The sequence below is a fragment of the Crotalus tigris genome, unplaced genomic scaffold, assembly GCF_016545835.1.
Source record: "Crotalus tigris isolate CLP2741 ecotype Arizona unplaced genomic scaffold, ASM1654583v1 scf7180000019944.6993514239:2294586, whole genome shotgun sequence".
In the NCBI taxonomy this organism is placed as follows: Eukaryota; Metazoa; Chordata; class Lepidosauria; order Squamata; family Viperidae; genus Crotalus; species Crotalus tigris.
In genome coordinates, this window is record NW_024097783.1 from 1970774 (window position 1) to 1991342 (window position 20569).

General features: G+C 40.3%; 1 protein-coding gene across 4 annotated transcripts in view; it reads left to right on the forward strand.

Moving 5' to 3' along the window:
• The window catches only part of CBLB (Cbl proto-oncogene B), an 87691-nt gene that overhangs the window by 29284 nt on the left and 37838 nt on the right, over positions 1-20569 (forward strand). For 3 of the 4 annotated variants that reach the window (XR_005559353.1, XM_039364987.1, XM_039364986.1), the window contains exons 4-8: positions 12800-12946; positions 17441-17597; positions 18483-18604; positions 19269-19406; positions 20221-20308. Coding sequence is in view for 3 of the 4 variants with exons in the window: in XM_039364987.1 (XP_039220921.1) it covers positions 12800-12946; positions 17441-17597; positions 18483-18604; positions 19269-19406; positions 20221-20308 (652 nt within the window). In the remaining variant the exon portion in view is untranslated. The remainder of the gene's footprint in view (positions 1-12799; positions 12947-17440; positions 17598-18482; positions 18605-19268; positions 19407-20220; positions 20309-20569) is intronic. The other variant, XM_039364988.1, reaches the window with a different exon arrangement.

Here is a 20569-nt window from a genome sequence, read left to right on the forward strand (position 1 = left end):
GAAACAGCCATGAGAATGATGGAAATTGCAGAACCCCCCACTTCTACTCACCAAGGGGAAAGAACTCCAGCCTACACCACAGGGCCGGTGGATGCCTCAGATGATAGCTCGGAGGGCGAACCCCTGGTAAGTGGATGCATCACACCCATCCTCAAAACAGTGACTATATTAATCCCCCCCATGCCCAAAGCTGTGAAGGTGAAAGCCTTAATAGACTCTGGCTGCACCCGCTGCCTCATTAGCCCAACACTAGTGGGGAATCTGGGCATCCCATCCAGGAGACTGGAACAACCAATCTCATTTGGCCAGCTAGATGGATCCATAGCAGGGGGGGTGCCAGCTACCCTAGCCACTCTGCCAATACACCTCTCCCTGGGCAACCATGAAGAGGACATAACGTTTGTGGTGACCCCAGGTATGGAATGCCCAATGATTCTAGGGATGGAATGGTTGAAAAAATGGAACCCCTGGGTAAATTGGAGGATGACAGAAATCAAATTCCCGAAGGGGGACCCTATGGACTTAAAACCCCAAGGGAGGCTACCAGAATCAAGAATAGAAAAAGCATCCATAGGAGAGGAAAAAAGATTAACAGAAATACCAGAGGAATATAGGGACCTTGCTGAAGTCTTCAGTGAGGAGAGGGCGAATGAGCTTCCCCCCCACCGACCCACAGACTGTACCATTGAATTCAAGCCTGGGGCAAAACTCCCGAAGCCCAGATTATACTCCATGAGCCCAAAGGAGAAGGAGGAAATGGAAAGATTTATTAAAAAAAACCTAGAGAGAGGTTTCATTGAGCCAGCCAAGCCTAAAGTGGCTGCCCCGGTCCTTTTTAGAGAGAAGAAGGATGGCTCTTTACGTTTATGCGTGGATTATAGGGCCCTGAATACAATCAGTGAAAGCAACCTATACCCGCTGCCCCTCATGAAAGACATGCTGTCACACCTATCGAAAGGGAAAATTTTTTCTAAACTAGACCTAAGGGAAGCTTACTATCGCGTGAGAATTAAGGAAGGGGACGAATGGAAGACTGCATTTAACTGCCCCATGGGGTGCTATCAATTCAAAGTCTTGCCATTTGGATTACAAGGGGGCCCTGCAGTCTTTATGCAATTAATCAATGACGTTCTAAGGGAGCACCTGTTTAAGGGGGTCCTTGTTTACTTGGACGACATTCTTATCTTTACTGAAACAAAAGAAGAACACGTCAAACTTGTCAGAGCGGTTTTAAAGAAGCTGCGAGCCGCTCACCTATATGCCAAACTCTCAAAATGCGAATTCCACCAGGAAAGGATAGACTACCTAGGCTATCGCATATCCCCACAGGGCATTGAAATGGACCCAGAGAAGGTCAAAGCAGTATTAGATTGGGCGCCACCCCGCACAAGAAAACAACTACAAAGTTTCCTTGGCTTTGCAAACTTTTACCGCCAATTCATCCCCTCATTTGCCCAGATAGCCTTGCCCCTCACTAACTTACTAAAAACGAAGGGAGCATCCTCAGTAAAACCTAGCCAGCCACTAACATGGACAATGGAGTGCCAAGCAGCGTTTGAGAGACTAAAGAGACTTTTTTCTGCCGAACCAGTACTAAGGCACCCAGATATGGACAAGCCCTTCATAATACAGGCAGATGCAAGTGATGTGGCAGTGGGGGCTGTGCTATTACAAGAAAATATACATCCAAGAAACTCACGGAAACAGAACAACGCTGGCCCGTATGGGAGAAGGAGGCTTATGGGATACGTTGGGCATTACTCACGTGGCGACAGTTCCTGGAAGGCAACAAAATCCCCTTCCAGGTGTGGACCGATCACAAAAATTTAGAAGCCCTGAAAACGTCCAGGAAACTCAATCCCAAACAAGCCCGCTGGTCTCAGCATTTTCACCAGTTCCAGTTTAAACTCAAACATTTACCAGGGAGAAAGAACTTCCTGGCAGATGCTCTATCTCGCATGCCTCAATATAACAGCGCACGAACCACAGACTCTAGACCAATAATGGCAGAGTCACAACTGGCAGCACCAGTAACCACAAGAACCCAAGCCAAATTAAAACCACAACTGGACAGCCAAACTGGAATTGAATTCAGAAAAAGTTTGGAAACAGATGAATGGTTCCAGAAAAACAAAAATGTGTGCACAATGAGAGACGGGTTGCCTTGGGTAGGGGAAAAGTTATATATACCAACAACCCAAAGAATCACTTTCATGCAGCTTTGCCATGACACAAAATCAGCAGGGCATTTTGGATTTGTAAAAACTTTACACTTAATTAAACGGCAATTTTGGTGGCCATCAATAAAAAAGGACATAGAAAGTTATGTTGCCAGCTGCCCAACCTGTGCATCGGCAAAGAGGTTGCAAGGGAAGTCGCCAGGGCTATTACAACCAGTGGCAAGTCCCTCAGCCCCCTGGAGGGAAATAGCCATGGATTTTATAGTGGAATTGCCAGAAAGCAATGGGAATACTGTTATCTGGACAGTCACGGACCTATTTTCCAAACAGGTGCACTTTATCCCTTGCCAAAAGATTCCCACTGCAAAGGCCTTAGCAAAACTTTTCATCCAGCACATTTACAGATTGCACGGGGCACCCCAACGCATCATCTCTGATAGGGGAGTGCAATTTACGTCTGCATTTTGGAAGGAATTTTTATCCCTCTTAGGGACCACTCAGGGACTGACATCTAGCCATCATCCACAAGGGGATGGACAAACGGAACGGTGCCATTCGGTACTTGAGCAATATTTGAGATGTTTTTTAAATTTCCAACAGAGTGATTGGACGGACTTACTTCCTTTTGCAGAAGTTGCCTACAATAATGCAGTCCACTCTAGCACAGGCTACACTCCTTTTCAAATAGCCAACGGTCAAAGTTTCAACCCTATGCCAGAGTTAACCCCAAACGAACCAACGATCCCTTCACTGAAAGAATGGATGGAAAACCTACAAAACACCTGGCCAATAGTCAGAAAATCACTAGATGAAGCTAGGCAGGCATACAAAGCACAAGCCGATAAAAAAAGGGTTGAGCCTACACCATTCATTATAGGAGAAATGGTGTACTTATCTACAAAATACCTAAAGTCCCTACAGCCCTGTAAAAAACTTGGACCAAAATATATAGGACCTTTTCCAATTAAAAGAATCATAAATCCAGTAACAGTAGAATTAGAATTACCCAAAAATCTCAGGCAAATACACCCAATTTTTCATTGCAGCTTGCTGAAAAGAGAGCATCAGTCACCTCTACGGCCAAAAATCTCCCCCCACCACCTCCAATCATGGTGGAGGGTGAACAACACTTCGAAATAAAGGAAGTCCTTGACTCTAAGAGATATCATGGAGCAACTCAATACCTAGTTGCCTGGAAACACCTCCCTCCCTCACAAAACGAGTGGGTCCATAAACGTCATGTCAGAGCCCCGAAGCTATTGAAGAAGTTTCACACAGAGTATCCCAACAAGCCTAACTAACTTTTATACCTGTTTTGTTTTCTGCAGGTGGATCTCTCTTATTGTTAAGAGGGGCCGGATGTCAGAATCCAATTATATTTCATCTTTAATCATCAATTATAGAAAACCCCAATTCTGCCTTCTCTGGATTCTGCCATAAGAGGGAGAGAAGGGGGAGAACAAAGGGGCTTTATGGCCCTCACTTCCTTCAGTATACTCCTAAGAAGTTGAATGTGTTTATTGCAACTTCAAAGGAAGACTTTGAATATAACTAGCATCAAAGAACTTTACCATGACAAAGAGAACTAATTACCTTTCATGTAGTTATCTGAAGTCTCCATACAGACGGAAGAAAGGAGCAAGGGGTGGAACTGTGATGCCTGAAACTATCACTGGAAGGGGGGTGATTGGGTGGGACTGCTGGGGAACCCCTTAAAACCTTGAATGGGAGAGCTTGGACCCCAAGTCCTGTCTAGCATGCCTGCAACCACTTCTTCTTAATAAAGGATTCCTGTTGGAAGAATTATTCCAAGAGTTCTGTCTTCTTAAGATGCAAAGTGGGGTGGATCCTTACAAGGAGGCAGCTTCTGCTTGTTCCCTACAGCTTTTAGATTGCTATTAGAGGTGAGCAGCCTGGAGAAGAAAGTACTAAAATCAAGTTTCTTCGTCCCTTGGCTAGCAGACCTTGCTCTGATCTTCCTTATTAATCACTTAGGTAAGGTTTGTTCAGTGGGGTTTTACAGAGGAGATATGCTCTTAGATAGAAGGTTGAAACAGGAAAAAATGGTTCCTAGTTACATGTGTCCATGCATTTAGCCAATAGCAAGTGCTATTGTTTGGGGTAGGGAGGTTTTTGGAGGGAAGATTTTTTTTTTTAGGTCAAAAGGGAACTATTTTGAATAAATAAAAACATCATTTCTTCCACTATACTGAATTGCAACTGAAGCTTTAAAAATAAAATACTATTATGGCCATGGAGCTTCAGCCAGGCAATCAAATTGTTTGCTACTATTCACCAGCAGAAAGCACCAGTTTAATGGTGAATGTTAGGTGCTTCCTTTGCAGCACTGGCCAAGATAGAAGAATTTGAAAGGGAACAAGGTTATATTCTCCCAAATTGTAAGATATAAAAGACCATACAAACAGAAGTTTAGAAGCTATAATTTATAAGATATGTTTTCAAACATGAAAACTTCCTATTTTTCCCCCTCCCATCTTGACTTCAAAAGAGAAAATTGAAAATTGCCACATCATAAAGATTCTAAAAGATATATTAAAGTACAGATGAAGCACTTTTAAAGGAAACTATTTCATTTTCCCAGTAAATTATATTTCATAAGCTATAGAAAGAGATTGAAATGTAGCAGAAAGAGGAGAAACAGAATAGGGAATAAATAAATCAGGGATTTATAAATGCTAAATAATACATCATGGAGTAGCAGCAGATGAGTCCATTCTGGAAGGGTTTCTAAATTACTCATTAATGTACTTTTCTCAAGAGAGAAAAATCTCATCTGAAGGCTTGCCTCAAATGTAAATAGATATCTGATAATTGTATTACATTATTTCTTAAGTGTTTTATCTTATTTTTCCACAAACTGCTACAAAACAATTAAAAGTGTTAATGCAAATAATAAAACACAGCAAATAGTTCCACAGTAACAATATCCTACAACAGAAAGCAAATTAAAAAAATAAAACATAAAACTGTCTGTTAAAAGCTATATCATATTGAAGACATACATCTTTAAAACTGGGTGAACATGCTAGGTGTATTGCTAATTAAAACAGAATAACTAAAAATAGCTGCACCTATTTTTATGTGATATTAATTCCTCCTTTTCCTTAAGGTCTCTTAAGGAAGGCAGAACAGATTTGGAGAGTAGGGGGAAATAAACAACATCCACTTCAGCATTGTATATCAATTCATAACAATTAGCAAGCATCAAATTTCTAAAACAAAACAGAAGAAAATAAATTTGCTCAAGTGATAAGAATTGGTTATATTTTATTGAGTTCCTAAAGTAGCAGTATTGGATAGTTTATTTAAACTCCTTTTCTGTCCATCTACTGTTAAAACACTATTCTTTTTAGCTTTTAATACTTAAAAATTCACAAATAAAATATAAAACAATTAAGTCAGAATCAGAAATGAAAATCAAAGCACAAAAGTATAACCTGCCAACAAAAGCCTTCTGGAAAAAAATATTTGACAAATAAAAAAAACAACAACAGATGTTCCAGTATCTAGGTTCAGATATTATTCTTTCCCTCATTTAGGTTCAGACAATATTCTTTCCTTCATCTAACTGAAAAAATGATTCCATTCTTTAGGAAGATGGAGGATATTTTAATTTTTGTAATGTGTTTTTGGCTTTTCAATTGGCAGAAATTAAGCAACAGAAAAAGGTTATGTATATCTCATTTAGATGAAGATAGACTTAAGACTTCTTTCTGTCTCTAAAAAAAAAAAACCCTTTCAATCTTCTTCCAGGAAGAAGAAAGAGTAAATGGGGGAAAAGTAAGAGGACCATATGGAACAACCCTTGGAGAAAGAATAGAAAAAAGGAGAGGCAGGGATAGCACTGTGAGCCACATGTGACTGAGCAGTTTTGTATGCCAAAAAACAGATCAAACTAAGTGGCATGGAAATTATCCTCGAAGTTACTGTAGCAAAGTGAAGCAATCAAGCTGCAGCATCAACATCAAACACCTCTATCACAGTGGTCTGTGGACCCCTGGGAGACTGAAATGTCATCCCAGGAGGTCCATGAAGGCTTGAAGAAATGTTATGATTAAATCTTAAGTCTTTGGGATTCGTAGCTGTGAGCCGTAGTCACAAAAAGTATTTAAAGGGGTCTGTGGTGATGAAAAGGTTGAGAACCATGCTCTATCATACTGTTGGCCTAGGTACCAGCTACACCTGGTGTGATAATCCTCTTCATTGGCCTGAGAGCAGACCAAGTAATATCACCTGAGATAGCATTCCTATGCTAAGTTTTTCTCAGAAGATTTAAGAAGAGCATTTCTATATTAAAAGAAACCCAAAAGAGAGAGAAAAAATCCTCACAAACTCAACAAAACAGGATATTTGGAATTATGAAGCAAGAACCAACAGTACAGGGAATCAGTGTAGCTTTCTCTTCTATCATCACCCAAATATCAATGATATGCAGACCTGGTTTCCAATCAGAAGCCCTAGTAGAAATCCATTGCTTAAAATCAGGCATTAATAAATTAAGTAGAACAGCAGAATTCACATAATAGATCATGAATTTTTTATAATTCATAGTCATCTTCCAAGCCCTTGAATGCAATACATTGGAGTCAGTGGTTAGTGGCTCCACTAAACAAGCCAACCTTGCAGTAAAGTTCTTCTTGAAGAAGCAGCTGTTTGGGAGTAAAGGTCAATTCTGTTGTATTGGAAACCAAAAATAAAAATAAATTCTGATCTGAGCCCCATCAGGCTTGGGAAGATTAAATGAGACTAATGGTTGTAATGATCTGGATTTAGTATCAAAGCCTATTCCAGTCTACTCCAGTAGCAGGTGCTTCCTGCTCCAATGGCTGTTCCTTCTCCCACCCCAGGATCAATAGATTCTTCCTAAGCATAGTGTTCCCAAGCTAAATCATTGCATTGGCTGTTAATCTTAGCCAATCTGAGATGTATCTGGTGGAATAGAAGCCTGCCTCACAAACAGAGGAGTGCAGGGATTGTGGTTCCATCAAGAATTAATAATGCCTTTCAGCTAACTGGAGCTGAGGCTAAAAAAGTGTTGAAAGATCAGGTGAATAGGCAGCACTAAGTTGCACAATTGTAGAGTATTAGCTAAAGCCTGTACAAATTATGAGTGAGGATAAAAATCAGAAAGGCCTTCAAAAAGAAGCCACTCGCCTATTATCTGTATCCACATCATCCACATCTATATCCACATCAACTGCATTTGCCATTTCCAATGGGATAAAACAAGTTTGAATGCTAGTCCCAATCCTATTCAATCTGTTTTGCATTTACATATTGTCATATGAGTCTGAAGGAGGTACCAATTGGTCAGCATTTTTTGACCTTAAATGATTAAATGAATGGACAAAGTGCCTCCATACAATCATTTAAGAAACCCTCTGTTGATAAGTTTGCTGATAACTCTTCTTTAGGCACACAAAAACAGTGATCTACAGTTGATACTGAACAAATTATCAATTGCTGATGTGCTTGTCTGCCTGAATATCAGTCTAAACAAGACTGAAGTAGCAGTAAAAGAGAATATTTGTAATTCAGGTTTGAATTGGTTGTTGAGATGGTTGTGCGGTAACTCCTGGATGAAATGGATTATCTAGACCAGGAGTATCAAACTGCTGGCCCACGGGTCGATTGCATCATGCCCATCCCAGCTCTGGCAATGTAAAAAAAGTTGCAATATGTCACAAGACGTCACATGACACGGCGAGTTTGACACCTGTGATCTAGATCCTTTTCAGTTAGGGTTCAGGCCTGATCATGGGATAGAAATGGCATTGCTTGCACTTTTTAATGATCTCTAGTGGCAGCAGGATGGAGGTAGTGCAGCTATCCTTGCTTTACGTGACCTCTCTGAGGCTTTTGGTACCATCAACTATGGTATCCTTCTGGAGTGGTTTCAAGGGTTGGGAATGGGGATCTCTATGTTGTCCTGGTTCACTTCCTTCCTCTGGTTGCTCTTGGTCAGTGTTGATAGGAAGCAAGAGGTCCAGCCCTTGTCTCTTATTTTACAGGTTACTACAGGGCTCGGTACTTTTCCTGCTTTTCTTTAACATCTACATGAAACTGCTGGATCAAATCATCTACCACCATGGGCTGAGATACCATCAATATGCTGGTGACAGCTATTTGTTTTAGCCCATGGTGAATTAAGCAATGTGATAACCTCACTTTTACAGTGCTTGGGGGGGGGGTTAAGGCAGTGGTTCTCAACCTTTCTAATGCCGTGACCCCATAATACAGTTCCCCATGTTGTGGTGACCCCCAAGTGGGTGTGGCCACCAATAAGAGGGAGTAGGACAGCTAGGGAAAAGGGAACAAAATGGTGGACAGCATGGTTTGGCGACCCCCATGAAATGGTCGTTTGACCCCAAATGGGATCCCGACCCACAGGTTGAGAACCACTGGGTTAAGGGGTTGTTGGGGAACAATGGGCTGAAACTGAACCAGGCTCTGGATTTGGGCTTTGTTGGTCTCTAGAAAATTGCCATCTCTGGTCTTGGACAAGATGATATTGCCCAGACAAACCCAATGAGTAATCTGGGAGTTGTCCTGGACCCAGGATACCTGTTCACAGTAACGTACCACGAGGGACTTCATGCAACTGTGGTTTGTGCACCAGTTATGCCCTTTCCTGGACCAATAATCCCTCTCACAGTCACTCATACCCTAGTCTCCTTCTGTCTTGACTCCCTTGTGTCATTCACGCCATAGTCACGTCCCTTCTTTCAGTGTGCCCTCCATGGCACTGCTCTTGAAAAGTATCTACCATGTTTCCCTGTGGGGATGGGACGGGGTCTGTGCATAGGATGGAGAAGCAACACGGCAGCAAGAGCGTGGTGGCAGACCAGGTCGTGGTGGGCAATGGCAGAAAGGGTGCTGAGCCTGGTGTGGGGTAAGTTGGCCCAGATCCGGAATGCTGCCCCGTGCTTGCCTCCGAGCGCCCTTTGCCAATGGTCACAGGTTGGCAAACAAAGGTTCAATCAGGCTTTCTAACTTCTTGCAAGATCTCAAGAAGTTAGAATGTCTTATTGAACTTTTTTTTTGTCCCACAAACATGCGACAAAGGCTGAGAAGCAAACAGAGAAAAATAATGCAGCTGAAAGGTAGGTTAGTAAAAAAAACGCTTGGGGGAGGCGAGGGAATCTGGGGGGGGGTGCAGCAACCTTACCCAGTGTAGCTTCGGTAGATGTCTGGCAGGCGGAGGGAAACAACTCCGCCACCTGCCTTGCCTCCTCACCTCATGGCGGCAGCAGGCAGAAGGCGATCCAGTGGGAGCAGCCGGTAGAGGCTAAAAGCGCCTAGCCGGTATGAGAGGTGCAATGCCTGCCAGGGACTGAAGAGCAGCAGGTTCAGCCCTTAGCCCAATGCCTGTAGCACCAAGTAGGCATGCAGGCTGTCACTTAAGCAGCCCAAAGGTGGAGGCGTGGGTGGCGCGGTTTCACCGGCTGCTGCTGGCGAAGGGCCTGGCAGGCCAGTGGCGGGACAGCACTCCAGATCTAGGCCGACTTGCCCCGCGCCAGCCAAGAGCAGCCCAGCAGGGCAGCCCCGAGCAGAGTGGCCAGGAGGAGAAAGAACCCCGCGAGGCAGAAGTAGCATGGGCAGCCACTTGGCTACCACATGGAACCTAATGCGGCTGAGAAATATCTCAGCAACAGTAGGGCCAGCAGGCAGGGTGGGTGGAGGTTGGAGCTTGCCAAGGGTTTGTTTCATTGCAGCCGGAGAAAGCAGGGCCATTGGTAGCTGGTTCTACTGGCGGCTGCTGGTGAAGGGCCCTGGCAAGCTGGCCGTGGGGGGGGGGCGCTCCGGCTGTCGCACGGAAGATCTGGGCCGACTCGCCCACCCTGCACTAGGGCTTATATTAGGCCCCCAAATATCAGCTAGGGCTTGCTTTTGGAGTAGGGTTTACTTTTGGGGAAACATAGTAGAAGCATGTCATGAGAAAGGCAGGGCTAGATGAATCAAAAGTTGGAATTAAGATTGCCGGGAGAAATATCAACAACCTAAGATATGCAGATAATACCACTCTAATAGCAGAAAGTGAAGAGGAACTAAAGAGCCTCTTGATGTGGGTGAAGGAGAGTGCAAAAGTTGGCTTGAAACTCAACATTAAGAAAACCAAAATCATGGCTTCCGGCCTTCTCAATTCCTGGCAAATAGATGGGAAAGAAATGGAGGTAATGACAGATTTTATCTTCTTGGGTTCCAAGATCACCACAGATGGGGACTGCAGCCAAGAAATTAAAAGATGCTTGCTGCTGGGGAGGAAAGCTATGGCAAATCTAGACAGCATACTAAAAAGCAGAGACATCACCTTGCCAACAAAAGTACGTATAGTCAAGGCCATGGTTTTCCCAGTTGCAATGTATGGGTGTGAAAGTTGGACCATAAGAAAGGCTGAGTGCAAAAGAATTGAAGCCTTTGAACTATGGTGCTGGAGAAGACTCCTGCGAGTCCCCTGGACTGCAAGACGATCAAACTGGTCAGTCCTAGAGGAGATCAACCCTAACTGCTCTTTAGAAGGCCAGATCCTGAAGTTGAAACTCAAGTACTTTGGCCATCTAATGAGAAGGAAGGACTCAATGGAGAAGAGCCTAATGTTGGGAAAGATGAGGGCAATAGAAGAAGGGGACAACAGAGAATGAGGTGGCTGGATGGAGTCACTGAAGCAGTAGGCGTGAGCTTAAATGGACTCCAGAAGATGGTAGACAGGAAGGCCTGAAGGAATGTTGTCCATGGGGTCATGATGGGTCAGACACGACTTCGCAACTAACAGCAATAGTAGACGCTTCAGTTAGTTCAGAATGCATCATCCTGCATAGTTTTGTGCAAGTCTCGATGCTCACCTGTGTCATTTCTCCTTGGGGAACTACATTGGCTCCCAATTGACTTCAAGGTCACTTTTAAAGTCCTACATGGTTTGGGACTGGATTACTTGACGGGCCATCTTTTTCTAGTCACATCTACCTACCCCATTAGAATGGGGAGGCATGAAATGCCATGGGTTCCCTCTCCTAAGGCGTTTCATCTAGCAGGACCAGAAAGAAGGGCTTTCTCTGTGGTGGCTAGCTCCTTATGGAACATATCTGGGGAGCTAAGATTGGCCCCCACTTTAACAGACTTTTGCAAGTCCTTGAAAACCTGGTTTTGCTGAACGGTCTGGGAAAACCTGAGTGGGGTGGAGCCATCAAGTGGCTTATTTGACTAATTGTTTCCGGGGGGGGGGATGTTTGTTGCTTTTTATTGTTTTTATATTGGGTTCTTATCTTTGTAAGCTGTCCAGAGTTACTGAGGGCAAGTTGGGCAGCCATATAAATTTTCTTAAATAAACAAACTGCGGAGCCCTTAGTGCTCTCTGAATGTGGTTGTTTTCTTGCAGATGTTTCATTACCCAACTAGATAACATCAATTCTAGTGGGAGTAAAGTTTGCTCGCCATTTGTGTGGCTTGTCCTGTCTGTTAGTGGGAGTGTTCTTGGTAGTTCTTGGTAGTGATTAGGTTGATTGTTTAGGTTGTTTGATTGTTTGTCTGCTGTTGGTGTTTCCTTAATTGGGGTATTGTTTATTTGTTTGTTTGCCTAGTTTTTTAATTTTGGTATTAACCTCTGCTTATCTAGGTTATTAATTGCTAGTGAAGAGCTGGGCCTTTTTCCTTTGTGTTTAGTTTCTTGATTGTCTCCCTCTTGAATGCTATGTAGGTGTTTATCACTATGTGCCTGTTGATAACTGATTTGTCTGAATGCCAGGTTCCAGGATTTTTTTTGGGGTGTTTTTGAACTTTGCTTGATGTAGGATGCTTACAGTTTCCCAGTTCAAATTATGGCTATGTCTGCCCATGTATTGTGAAATTGAAGACTTTTCATAATGTCTTGTGACGGCAATTGGTGTTTATGGATGTGCTCTGCTAGTCCTCTGCCTGTTTGTCCTACATAGTGGCTGTTACAGTCACTGCTATACGTTGTAGACAACTCTTGTTTTTTGATTTATTTAAAATGTTTTGGAGAGTTTTAGCTGGTTGTATGGTGCTGTATGGTTGGAGTAGAGTTGTCAGTTTTTTCTGAGATGTTTTGATATTCAAAACTTGAAACACTGTTGAATAAATGGTAATTAATGACTGGTTCTCAAATTTCTGCCAGATGAAGCTTGCTACAGTCATGTGATTGTGAATTTAGCAACTAGCCCAGATTCCAAACCATTGCAGTGATCCACAGTCATGTTATTTCAATTTCTGACTCCCTGTCAACTTCCCACAGCAAAGTCAGTTTTTTTATGTATAGCAGTGTTATTGGATGGATGGATGGATTCAAAATACCTTTTGAAAACAAGTGTGCTTTCTTGTTCTGTTGTCTTTCTCTCTAGAACAGTAACCCTATACATGATGGCTCTTTGCTTGTCAACAATGATTTAACCTATTTTACTGCCTTTGCATTTCTTGTTTGTCTTTAGGTGTATCTTCTCCAATTATAAGTCACTACTAGTTCCTAATATTAGGAAGGGAAATTCCTATTGCATGATGTAGCCTTTCTTTTTATGTTCAGTAGAATTTCTTTGTTCAGTTTTTATGTTTTTTCTTGTTTGTTTTTTTTTTTTTTGTACTGGCAGGCGAAATCTTACAAAATTATCCCTCATCTTCAGTCATATGCTTGCAGAAATAAAAGCAATTTTCCCTAACGCTCAGTTCCAGGGTGATAATTTTCGTATCACAAAAGCAGATGCTGCAGAATTCTGGAAGAAGTTCTTTGGAGAAAAGTAAGTATCAGCTGTATCAACATAGAAGGTAGAGTTGCTAGTGGTTAAAGTATTAAATGCCTCTAATCCAGGGGTCCCCAACCCCCCCCCCCGGTCCATGGCCAGTTAGGAACTGGTCTGTGCCGCTGGAGGTGTGCTGAAGGGGCATCTTTCACCTCCAGGCATGTGGCGAGTTGCAGGGGTTTGGGCAGGGGCGGGAGAGTGGCAGGGCAGAAGTCTTGCTCAGTGCAAAGGTCCTGTGACGACTGCAATTCAACTGGCTTGCAACAGCTGAGCTCCGTGTCCTTCCTCCTCCTGCTTCTTCTGCTGTCTCTTCTTCTGCCTCCTTCTCCTCTTCCAGGTCCTGCTTCCTCTTCCTCCTACTTCTCCTTCTTCACTTTCCTCCTCTCCCCCTCCCGGCACACCAGCTGGGCTCACATTCCCTTTGTCATGCTTTCCAAGTTTGCAAGACAAGCACATGCCTGCCCAGCTTGCAACAGGGGGCTTCCCCAAAGCCCCCAAGGTATGTGTGTTTGTGTGAGGGTATCTTTTTCTTGAAGTGCAAATAGGGCAGGGAGAAGCTACCTTTAAGCACTGTGTCTCCAAGTCTCCAATCTTTCTCTTGTCTGCATCTTTTCTAAGACTGATGGGGTCCTTTGCACTTCAACTGGAATTTTTTGCTTTTGTTTTGATGCTTCAGGTGCCTCGTGTTTTGGTAATATCCTGGCAGCTTTTTGTGGTTTAATTTGTTGTGTGTATTTGTGTGTGTGTTCCCACTTTCTTCATGCACCTCTCCACATTCGCAAGCCAAGCATGCTCCTACCCGGCTTGAAAGGGGGGGAGGGAAGAAGCTATATTTCCCTTTAAGCTCTGCATCTCCAAGGGAATCCCTCTCTCATTTGCACCTTTTCCAATACTGCTGGGCTGGTGCAGTGCCAAGTTGCTTTGCGCCCTCCCCTCCCCCCTCTCATGGTTTTCTCAGCAGTTCCTCAACGTATTGGGTCTTTGTTTTGTTATGTTGGAAGGCTGAGTTTAGGATTGTGTCTTTTCCATCCCACTTTCTTAGAAGCAGAAAGTTACTGGTCTAATCTAATACAATGTAATAATAATAGAAATAAAGTGCATTATTTGTTTGTTTGTTTAGAAAATTTACAATAAATGCAATGCACTTGAATCATCCTGAAACCTCCCCCCCCCCCGTCCCCCCTCTCGATCCATGGAAAAATTATCTTCCATGAAACCGGTCCCTGATGCCAAAAAAGCTGGAGACCTCTGTTCTAATTCAATCAGCAGTCTATATTTCATTATACAATCTTTGGTATTCAATCTTATTTCAATTGTTTTATCTTTTTAGTATATTTTATCAAGTGATAGTTCTTCACAGAAACCTGTTCTGAAAATTATGACTTGTTGTATTTGTTTGAGAAATAAATTTAATTGACAGCTGCTGAACCAATATTCAGGGATTAAAGCAAATTTGTGTGATAGATAATAGACAGGAAAATAAGCTTTTAAATTATTACTAAATGTAGAAGATATCAAGATTTTATGAAGAACACATAATTGAATTGGTTGTTGTATATATTAAAGGTCTTTACATATCATGTGTAATTTACCTGACTATGATGCAAATGTTGAAGATATAATAACTTTGCCATAGGTAGTAAAATCACAGTTGTATGAATTAAGTGAAAAATTCACAAGTTATTGCCGTTAACAATAGAATCTTAAGTAATCACTGTAATGTGTCATCAGTGTTATACTAGTTTTATATTTATAAATAATATGGGTAACTTTGGGTTAGTCACTTTCTCTCAGCTCAACTCACGTTACATGTTGTTGTGGGAAAATAGGGAGAGAAAGCATATTAGGTATGTTTGCCTCCTTGAGTTATCTATAAAAATAATAAAGGTGGGGTAAAAAAAATGAAATAAATGAATAAATAAATATTTAGAAGCCAACACTTACTACGAAGATTTTCAGAAGGAAAAGCAGAAGGCAGTATTAATGATTATCAATTGACAGGAATCAAAACATGATTAAATAGCAAAAAAAAAAAACAGGGAAAAACAACAAAAGACTGGCTCAAAGCAACATAAAGTAAAATCAATAATAACAAAAGCAGAGTCATAAGATCAAAAATTAAAAGCAGCAGTTAATCAATACCAAATTGCAGCCATACTTTAATGAGATAATGAAGCAAACCTGCCTCTTTGGGATATTTTGAATGATAGTCAATGAGTTAACATAATGTTAAGCCTCAAACATGAGTACCAAGGTACAAGTAGTCTGCATCGTACAATCACATTTGGGACTAGAATTTGGGTTGTAAGTTGTGACAATTGTAAGACAATTAGATGACCAGACCTGAGTTTACATCTCTTGTTATGGTGGTCATTAAATGAGTTGCACAGTGGTAAGTCTAAATCACACAATGGTTAAGCAAATCACACAAAGCAAATCAGTGTGAATCCATTCTCCTAAATGGGTGGTTTTTTTGCCAGAAACTAGCAACCAGTTGTAAATATGACCCAATTGGCAAGCACTCAAAATGCAATCATGTGATCACAGAGAAGGGCAGCATAACATTTTACGAGGGCTGAAAGAGGTTTAAATAAGTAGGTTTAAAGGGCATTTAAAGAAAAGAGCAACAACTTTCTTTGATAAGGAAGATTTGGTCTTAAATTTCATACATTTGCCTAAGATGAGTGAAAAGGCAATGGCTTTGTAAATCTAGGCACATTTAGAAGAAAAATATGTAACTGCTTTAACAGGCATTCCAATCAGGAAACTGGAATAAAATTGTTTTGGTCTGTTGATAACTTCTGCCAGGAACTGGATATGAAGTATACATTTTTGCTAGCTTTGCTTGAACTTCCTAATGTCTTTTAGTAACATTGGCTGTGCTAGTCTCCTAAATAAATCTAGGGTTGGGCCCTGGGAGCACAGTTTTGCAGTAATTCCACTCCCTTCTATCAGTTGTTTCTGGAAACTAATGCTATACACTACTCTTGGAAACCTTGGCTATTTGCCCAGTTTCCATCTTCTCTACTATGTTGAAGAAGTATTTCTGTTTTTTTGGAACAAAGAACTACCCTCTTCTTAGTAGTCTCCAAATCTGCTGCTCCTTGCAATTTCACTTCCAAGTTGATTTCTTGATTCCAATATGTTCATTAATGCACTTGAGAAGAGTGAACAAAAGATAAAATTCAGGTAAAACAGAAATGTTGTTGGTAGATAAGTAAACAGATTAGCAAAATCTTACTGCATTCTTTGACAATGTGACAAAATTAGTGGACCAGTGAAATGCTGTGGATATAATTTACTTGGACTTCAGTAAGGCAACAACAATAACAACAAGCTGGCAGAAATGGCCAACACTTTAGAAAATAGGCTCAACACACAGAAGGACCTTAACAGACTTGAACACTGAGCCCTATCTAACAAAATGAAATTCAGTGGTGAGAAAAGTAAAATTATATATTTAAGCAAAAAAAACCAAATGCACAGGTATAAAATAGGTGATACCTGGCTCAATAGTGGTAACTGAGAAGGATCTTGGAGTCCTTCTGGACCATCACTTAAATATGAGGAAGCAGTAAATGCTGCAGCTGCCAAAAAAGCAACACAGTCCGAGGCTTCATTAACAGTCTTCATGAGGTGCATCTTGGAGTTTTTTGTGTTCCTTTCCACGTCACTTCTAGAGGATTATGGTCTGCCCATGTACCTATTTCTGTCTCAATTTCCTGTATATCCATCCTAATAGCTAATCCCAGACAACTCGTTGATTGGAAAAATTAACATGAAAAACCCCCATAAAATCTTTATTTAAAAAAAACAGAGGTATAGAATAAAGATCACATCAACTGTTAGTACTTTTTCTAAAGTTAGTACCACTTTGTAATGCCTTGGTAAGACCACACTTGGAATATTGCATCCAGTTTTCATCGCCATGATAAAAAAGATGTTGAGACTCTAGAAAGAGTGCAGAGAAGAGCAATAAAGATGATTAGGGGACTGAAGCTAAAACATGAAGAATGGCTGCAGGAATTGGTTATGTATAGTTTAATGAAAAAAAGGAGTTGGGGTGATATGATAACAGTGTTCCAATACCCAAGGGGCTGCTACAAACAAGAGGGGGCCAATCTATTTCCCAAAGCACCTGAAGGCAGGACAAGAAACAATGGATGGAAAATAATCAAGGAGAAAGCTGACCTAGAACTAAGGAGAAATTTCCTGTCAGAAGGCAGCAATAAAAGTTGCAAATGGCAATTACACAACTGCAGGGTCCTGCCATGTCATAATTGAGCCAGTTGCAAAGCACTCAGATCATAATATGATCATGGGGACGCTATGACACTATGATCATGGCCCTGACTATCAGAACCTATCAGAAGTCCTCCTCATTCAGTGCTGTTTTAACTTTGAATGGTTGTTGATCAAGTAGTTATTCAAAAGGGCTATTTCTAATTAAAAATGGTGTCTTATCTAACATACATTGTTTCCTTATTGTAGGACCATAGTGCCTTGGAAAGTATTCCGACAATGTCTTCATGAGGTGCATCAGATTAGTTCTGGTCTGGAAGCGATGGCTTTGAAGTCTACTATTGATCTAACATGCAATGACTATATTTCAGTTTTTGAATTTGATATCTTCACAAGATTATTTCAGGTAATTTAGTTAAACTGAAATAATACTTAACATGCTTTTCTATATTTGAAATAGCTGGATTTTGCAATTTTAGACAAAGGTGTGGAAGGATTTTATAGAATTTTTTTCTGTCCGCTTTTCCTGGTAGGAGGTGTTTTAATTCAAGGTACCATTTCTTTTTAGTAAACATGATATATTGTATGTTTTTCATAGCCCACATAATACAATTAACACTATATTACTAGTTCTGTGGTAGCATAAAACTTTAAAAGGTATACATACAAATTTTTAAAAATTACTATTCGGAATAATGAATTCACATGAAAACATGAACTGATTTAGCATAATTATCTTGGCTTAATAAATCATGATTTACTAAGTTACATATTAGACCCCATTTCCCTTCTCTTCATGTACTGCTTTCATTTCTTATTTTTAATTACTCTAAATTTTTATTCAAAATATGAAATTGGTTTAATCTAGGCATGATATAAATGTTAAGGGGTGAACGGCAGACTTATGAAAGCAGCAGATGATAGAAGCCCTGCTCCTTTTCACAAAACAGTCCAAAGGGCTTGCAATGTGATACTGCTTTCATCATTTTAATAAAAGCAGATATATTTGGATCTGAAATGGGGTTATTTCAGCCTTGGACTATTTCCATTAACTTGTGATACTATTCAGATTCTTAATTCTTTGCACACTTCTATTTTTTTTAATTTGAACATTACTTTAAAATGCCTTATTTTTCACTGTAACTAACTTCAACTGGCTGTTAACTTTGATGGGTAAGTAGCAATATTACAGAAAATGTTTTCTTTATTCTTAGAGGAAATTGAGGTGAAAATACAATATATTAAATATATACATATAAATATATATTTTATATATTTCACTTATGCTTAGCCCTGGGGTTCCATATTAAGAAACTGGAACTTCTTAGCTGTGACTCATCCTGGATATATGGCATTTCTGACTTATGATGAAGTTAAAGCACGGTTGCAGAAATATAACACCAAACCAGGAAGGTAATGAACTCAATACTTTTTGTCAATTTACTTCAGTAAATTATGGAAGGTTGCCACTAGTTAGTCATGTTTCTGGATGGCTGGGAAATTTCATAATGTAATGATGTTGGACTACAACCAGAAACTTTGCAGTAAGAGATTATTTGGTTCACGGGGATTGGGAGGAAGTAACTCAACATCAGAATAATTATTCTCATGAACAATATAATTTCTAGAAGCGGAGGAAAACTTGATCATATTTAGCTAGGGGTCTTGTGAAAACGACTAGAAAATGATTTGTGTTGTTATTTCCAAACACTGGTGATAGGAAAACTAGTAATATGGTGAGCCATAATCAAAACAAAAGCACTTAAAATGGTGGACATTATAGATAGGAACTGGGGAAATAACCATGTAATAGAACTATTTGACAGTAAAGAAACTGTTTTTGTCTTTATAATACACTGTTAGTCAAACAGTTAAGCTATAGCTGAATGCTGGGTCTGAGCACAACTAAGTTAAGAAATAGTTAGGTTTCCGTAAAGCTCAACATAAGATTTTATTCATCCACTTTTTTAACCACAGTGGAAATACTGGTAGATTACATAAATATTCTTCTTTTTAATTTATTTTTATCTTGTCTTTAATTATTTCATTAATTATAGCATTGTCCTTTGTTTTACAGCTACATTTTCAGATTAAGTTGCACTCGACTTGGGCAGTGGGCTATTGGTTATGTCACTGGTGATGGAAATATTTTACAGACCATACCCCACAATAAGCCTTTATTTCAAGCTCTAATTGATGGCAGCCGGGAAGGATTGTGAGTATAAATTATTACTTTATGTATAGAAGGCACAGTTTGCTAATACAACAGGTGCAAATTAAAGTATTCTTGATCTTATTTGATTATCATAATTGTGAAATCTAGTTTCCCTTAAAGTGTTCAACTAAGAATTTTTCTTGTGTCCCTAATTAGGGCAAACAGAGCTAGAATGATGGCAACTGTGAAGTGAAATCATCAGTGGAAAGTGAGATGCAGTTAGCAGAGGTTCTGTATGGAAGACATTAAGAATATAGATCTTTCAATGAAGAACAGGCATTTCTGGAAGGGAATTTTTAGCAGGACATACTCATAATAGATGGTCTTCTTTCAATACCACTCATTCAGCAATGGTTCAAACTTGTGACAGTGTTGAATAAATGGTAATTACAATAGGTCATCAGAATTCTGCCAAATGCAGCTCCCCAGTCATATGATCATGATCCAGGCATTTACCAATCAGCCAGATTTTCAATCATTGCAATAATCTGTAGTCATGTGATTGCAATTTATGACATCCTGCTGGCTTCCCACAAGCAAAGTTAATGGGCTGGCTGGCAGTAAGTCATGGCTATGTGAGATCCTTGCTTAAAAACCCAAGTAATCCTTACAGTAGCAACTGGGACTGCTGCAACTGCCATTACTAGGTTGTGTTACATGACATGAAGCTTTACAATCACATCACTTAGCAGTGGAAATTTTTGTCTCAATTACCATAGTTAACTGAACTATTTGTAATGGAAAAAGCAAAACTGTTCACTCATCATCTAGGTATTTAGTAAGTGTATAAATGAAGAGCCTATTTCCATTTCAGCTATCTTTATCCAGATGGACGAAGTTATAATCCTGATCTGACAGGACTATGTGAACCTATTCCACATGATCATATAAAAGTTACACAGGTATATTGTATGTTATTCACTTGGAATGTATGTTCATTCATATTCATTGAGGACTTTGTATTAGTATCTTTATAAAAATCATATTTAAATAGCTTAATATATATTGTGTCCCTTAATGATGAAAACTGATAGCAATCAGAATTGCTGTGGTGATGAAGGGTTTTGGGGGCAGCAGTTCAATGCATCTGAAGGACCATGAAAAGTCTGAGTAAGATTTTAAAATCCAGTTTTGACAAGACTTAACAATGCTAAGAAAAGATT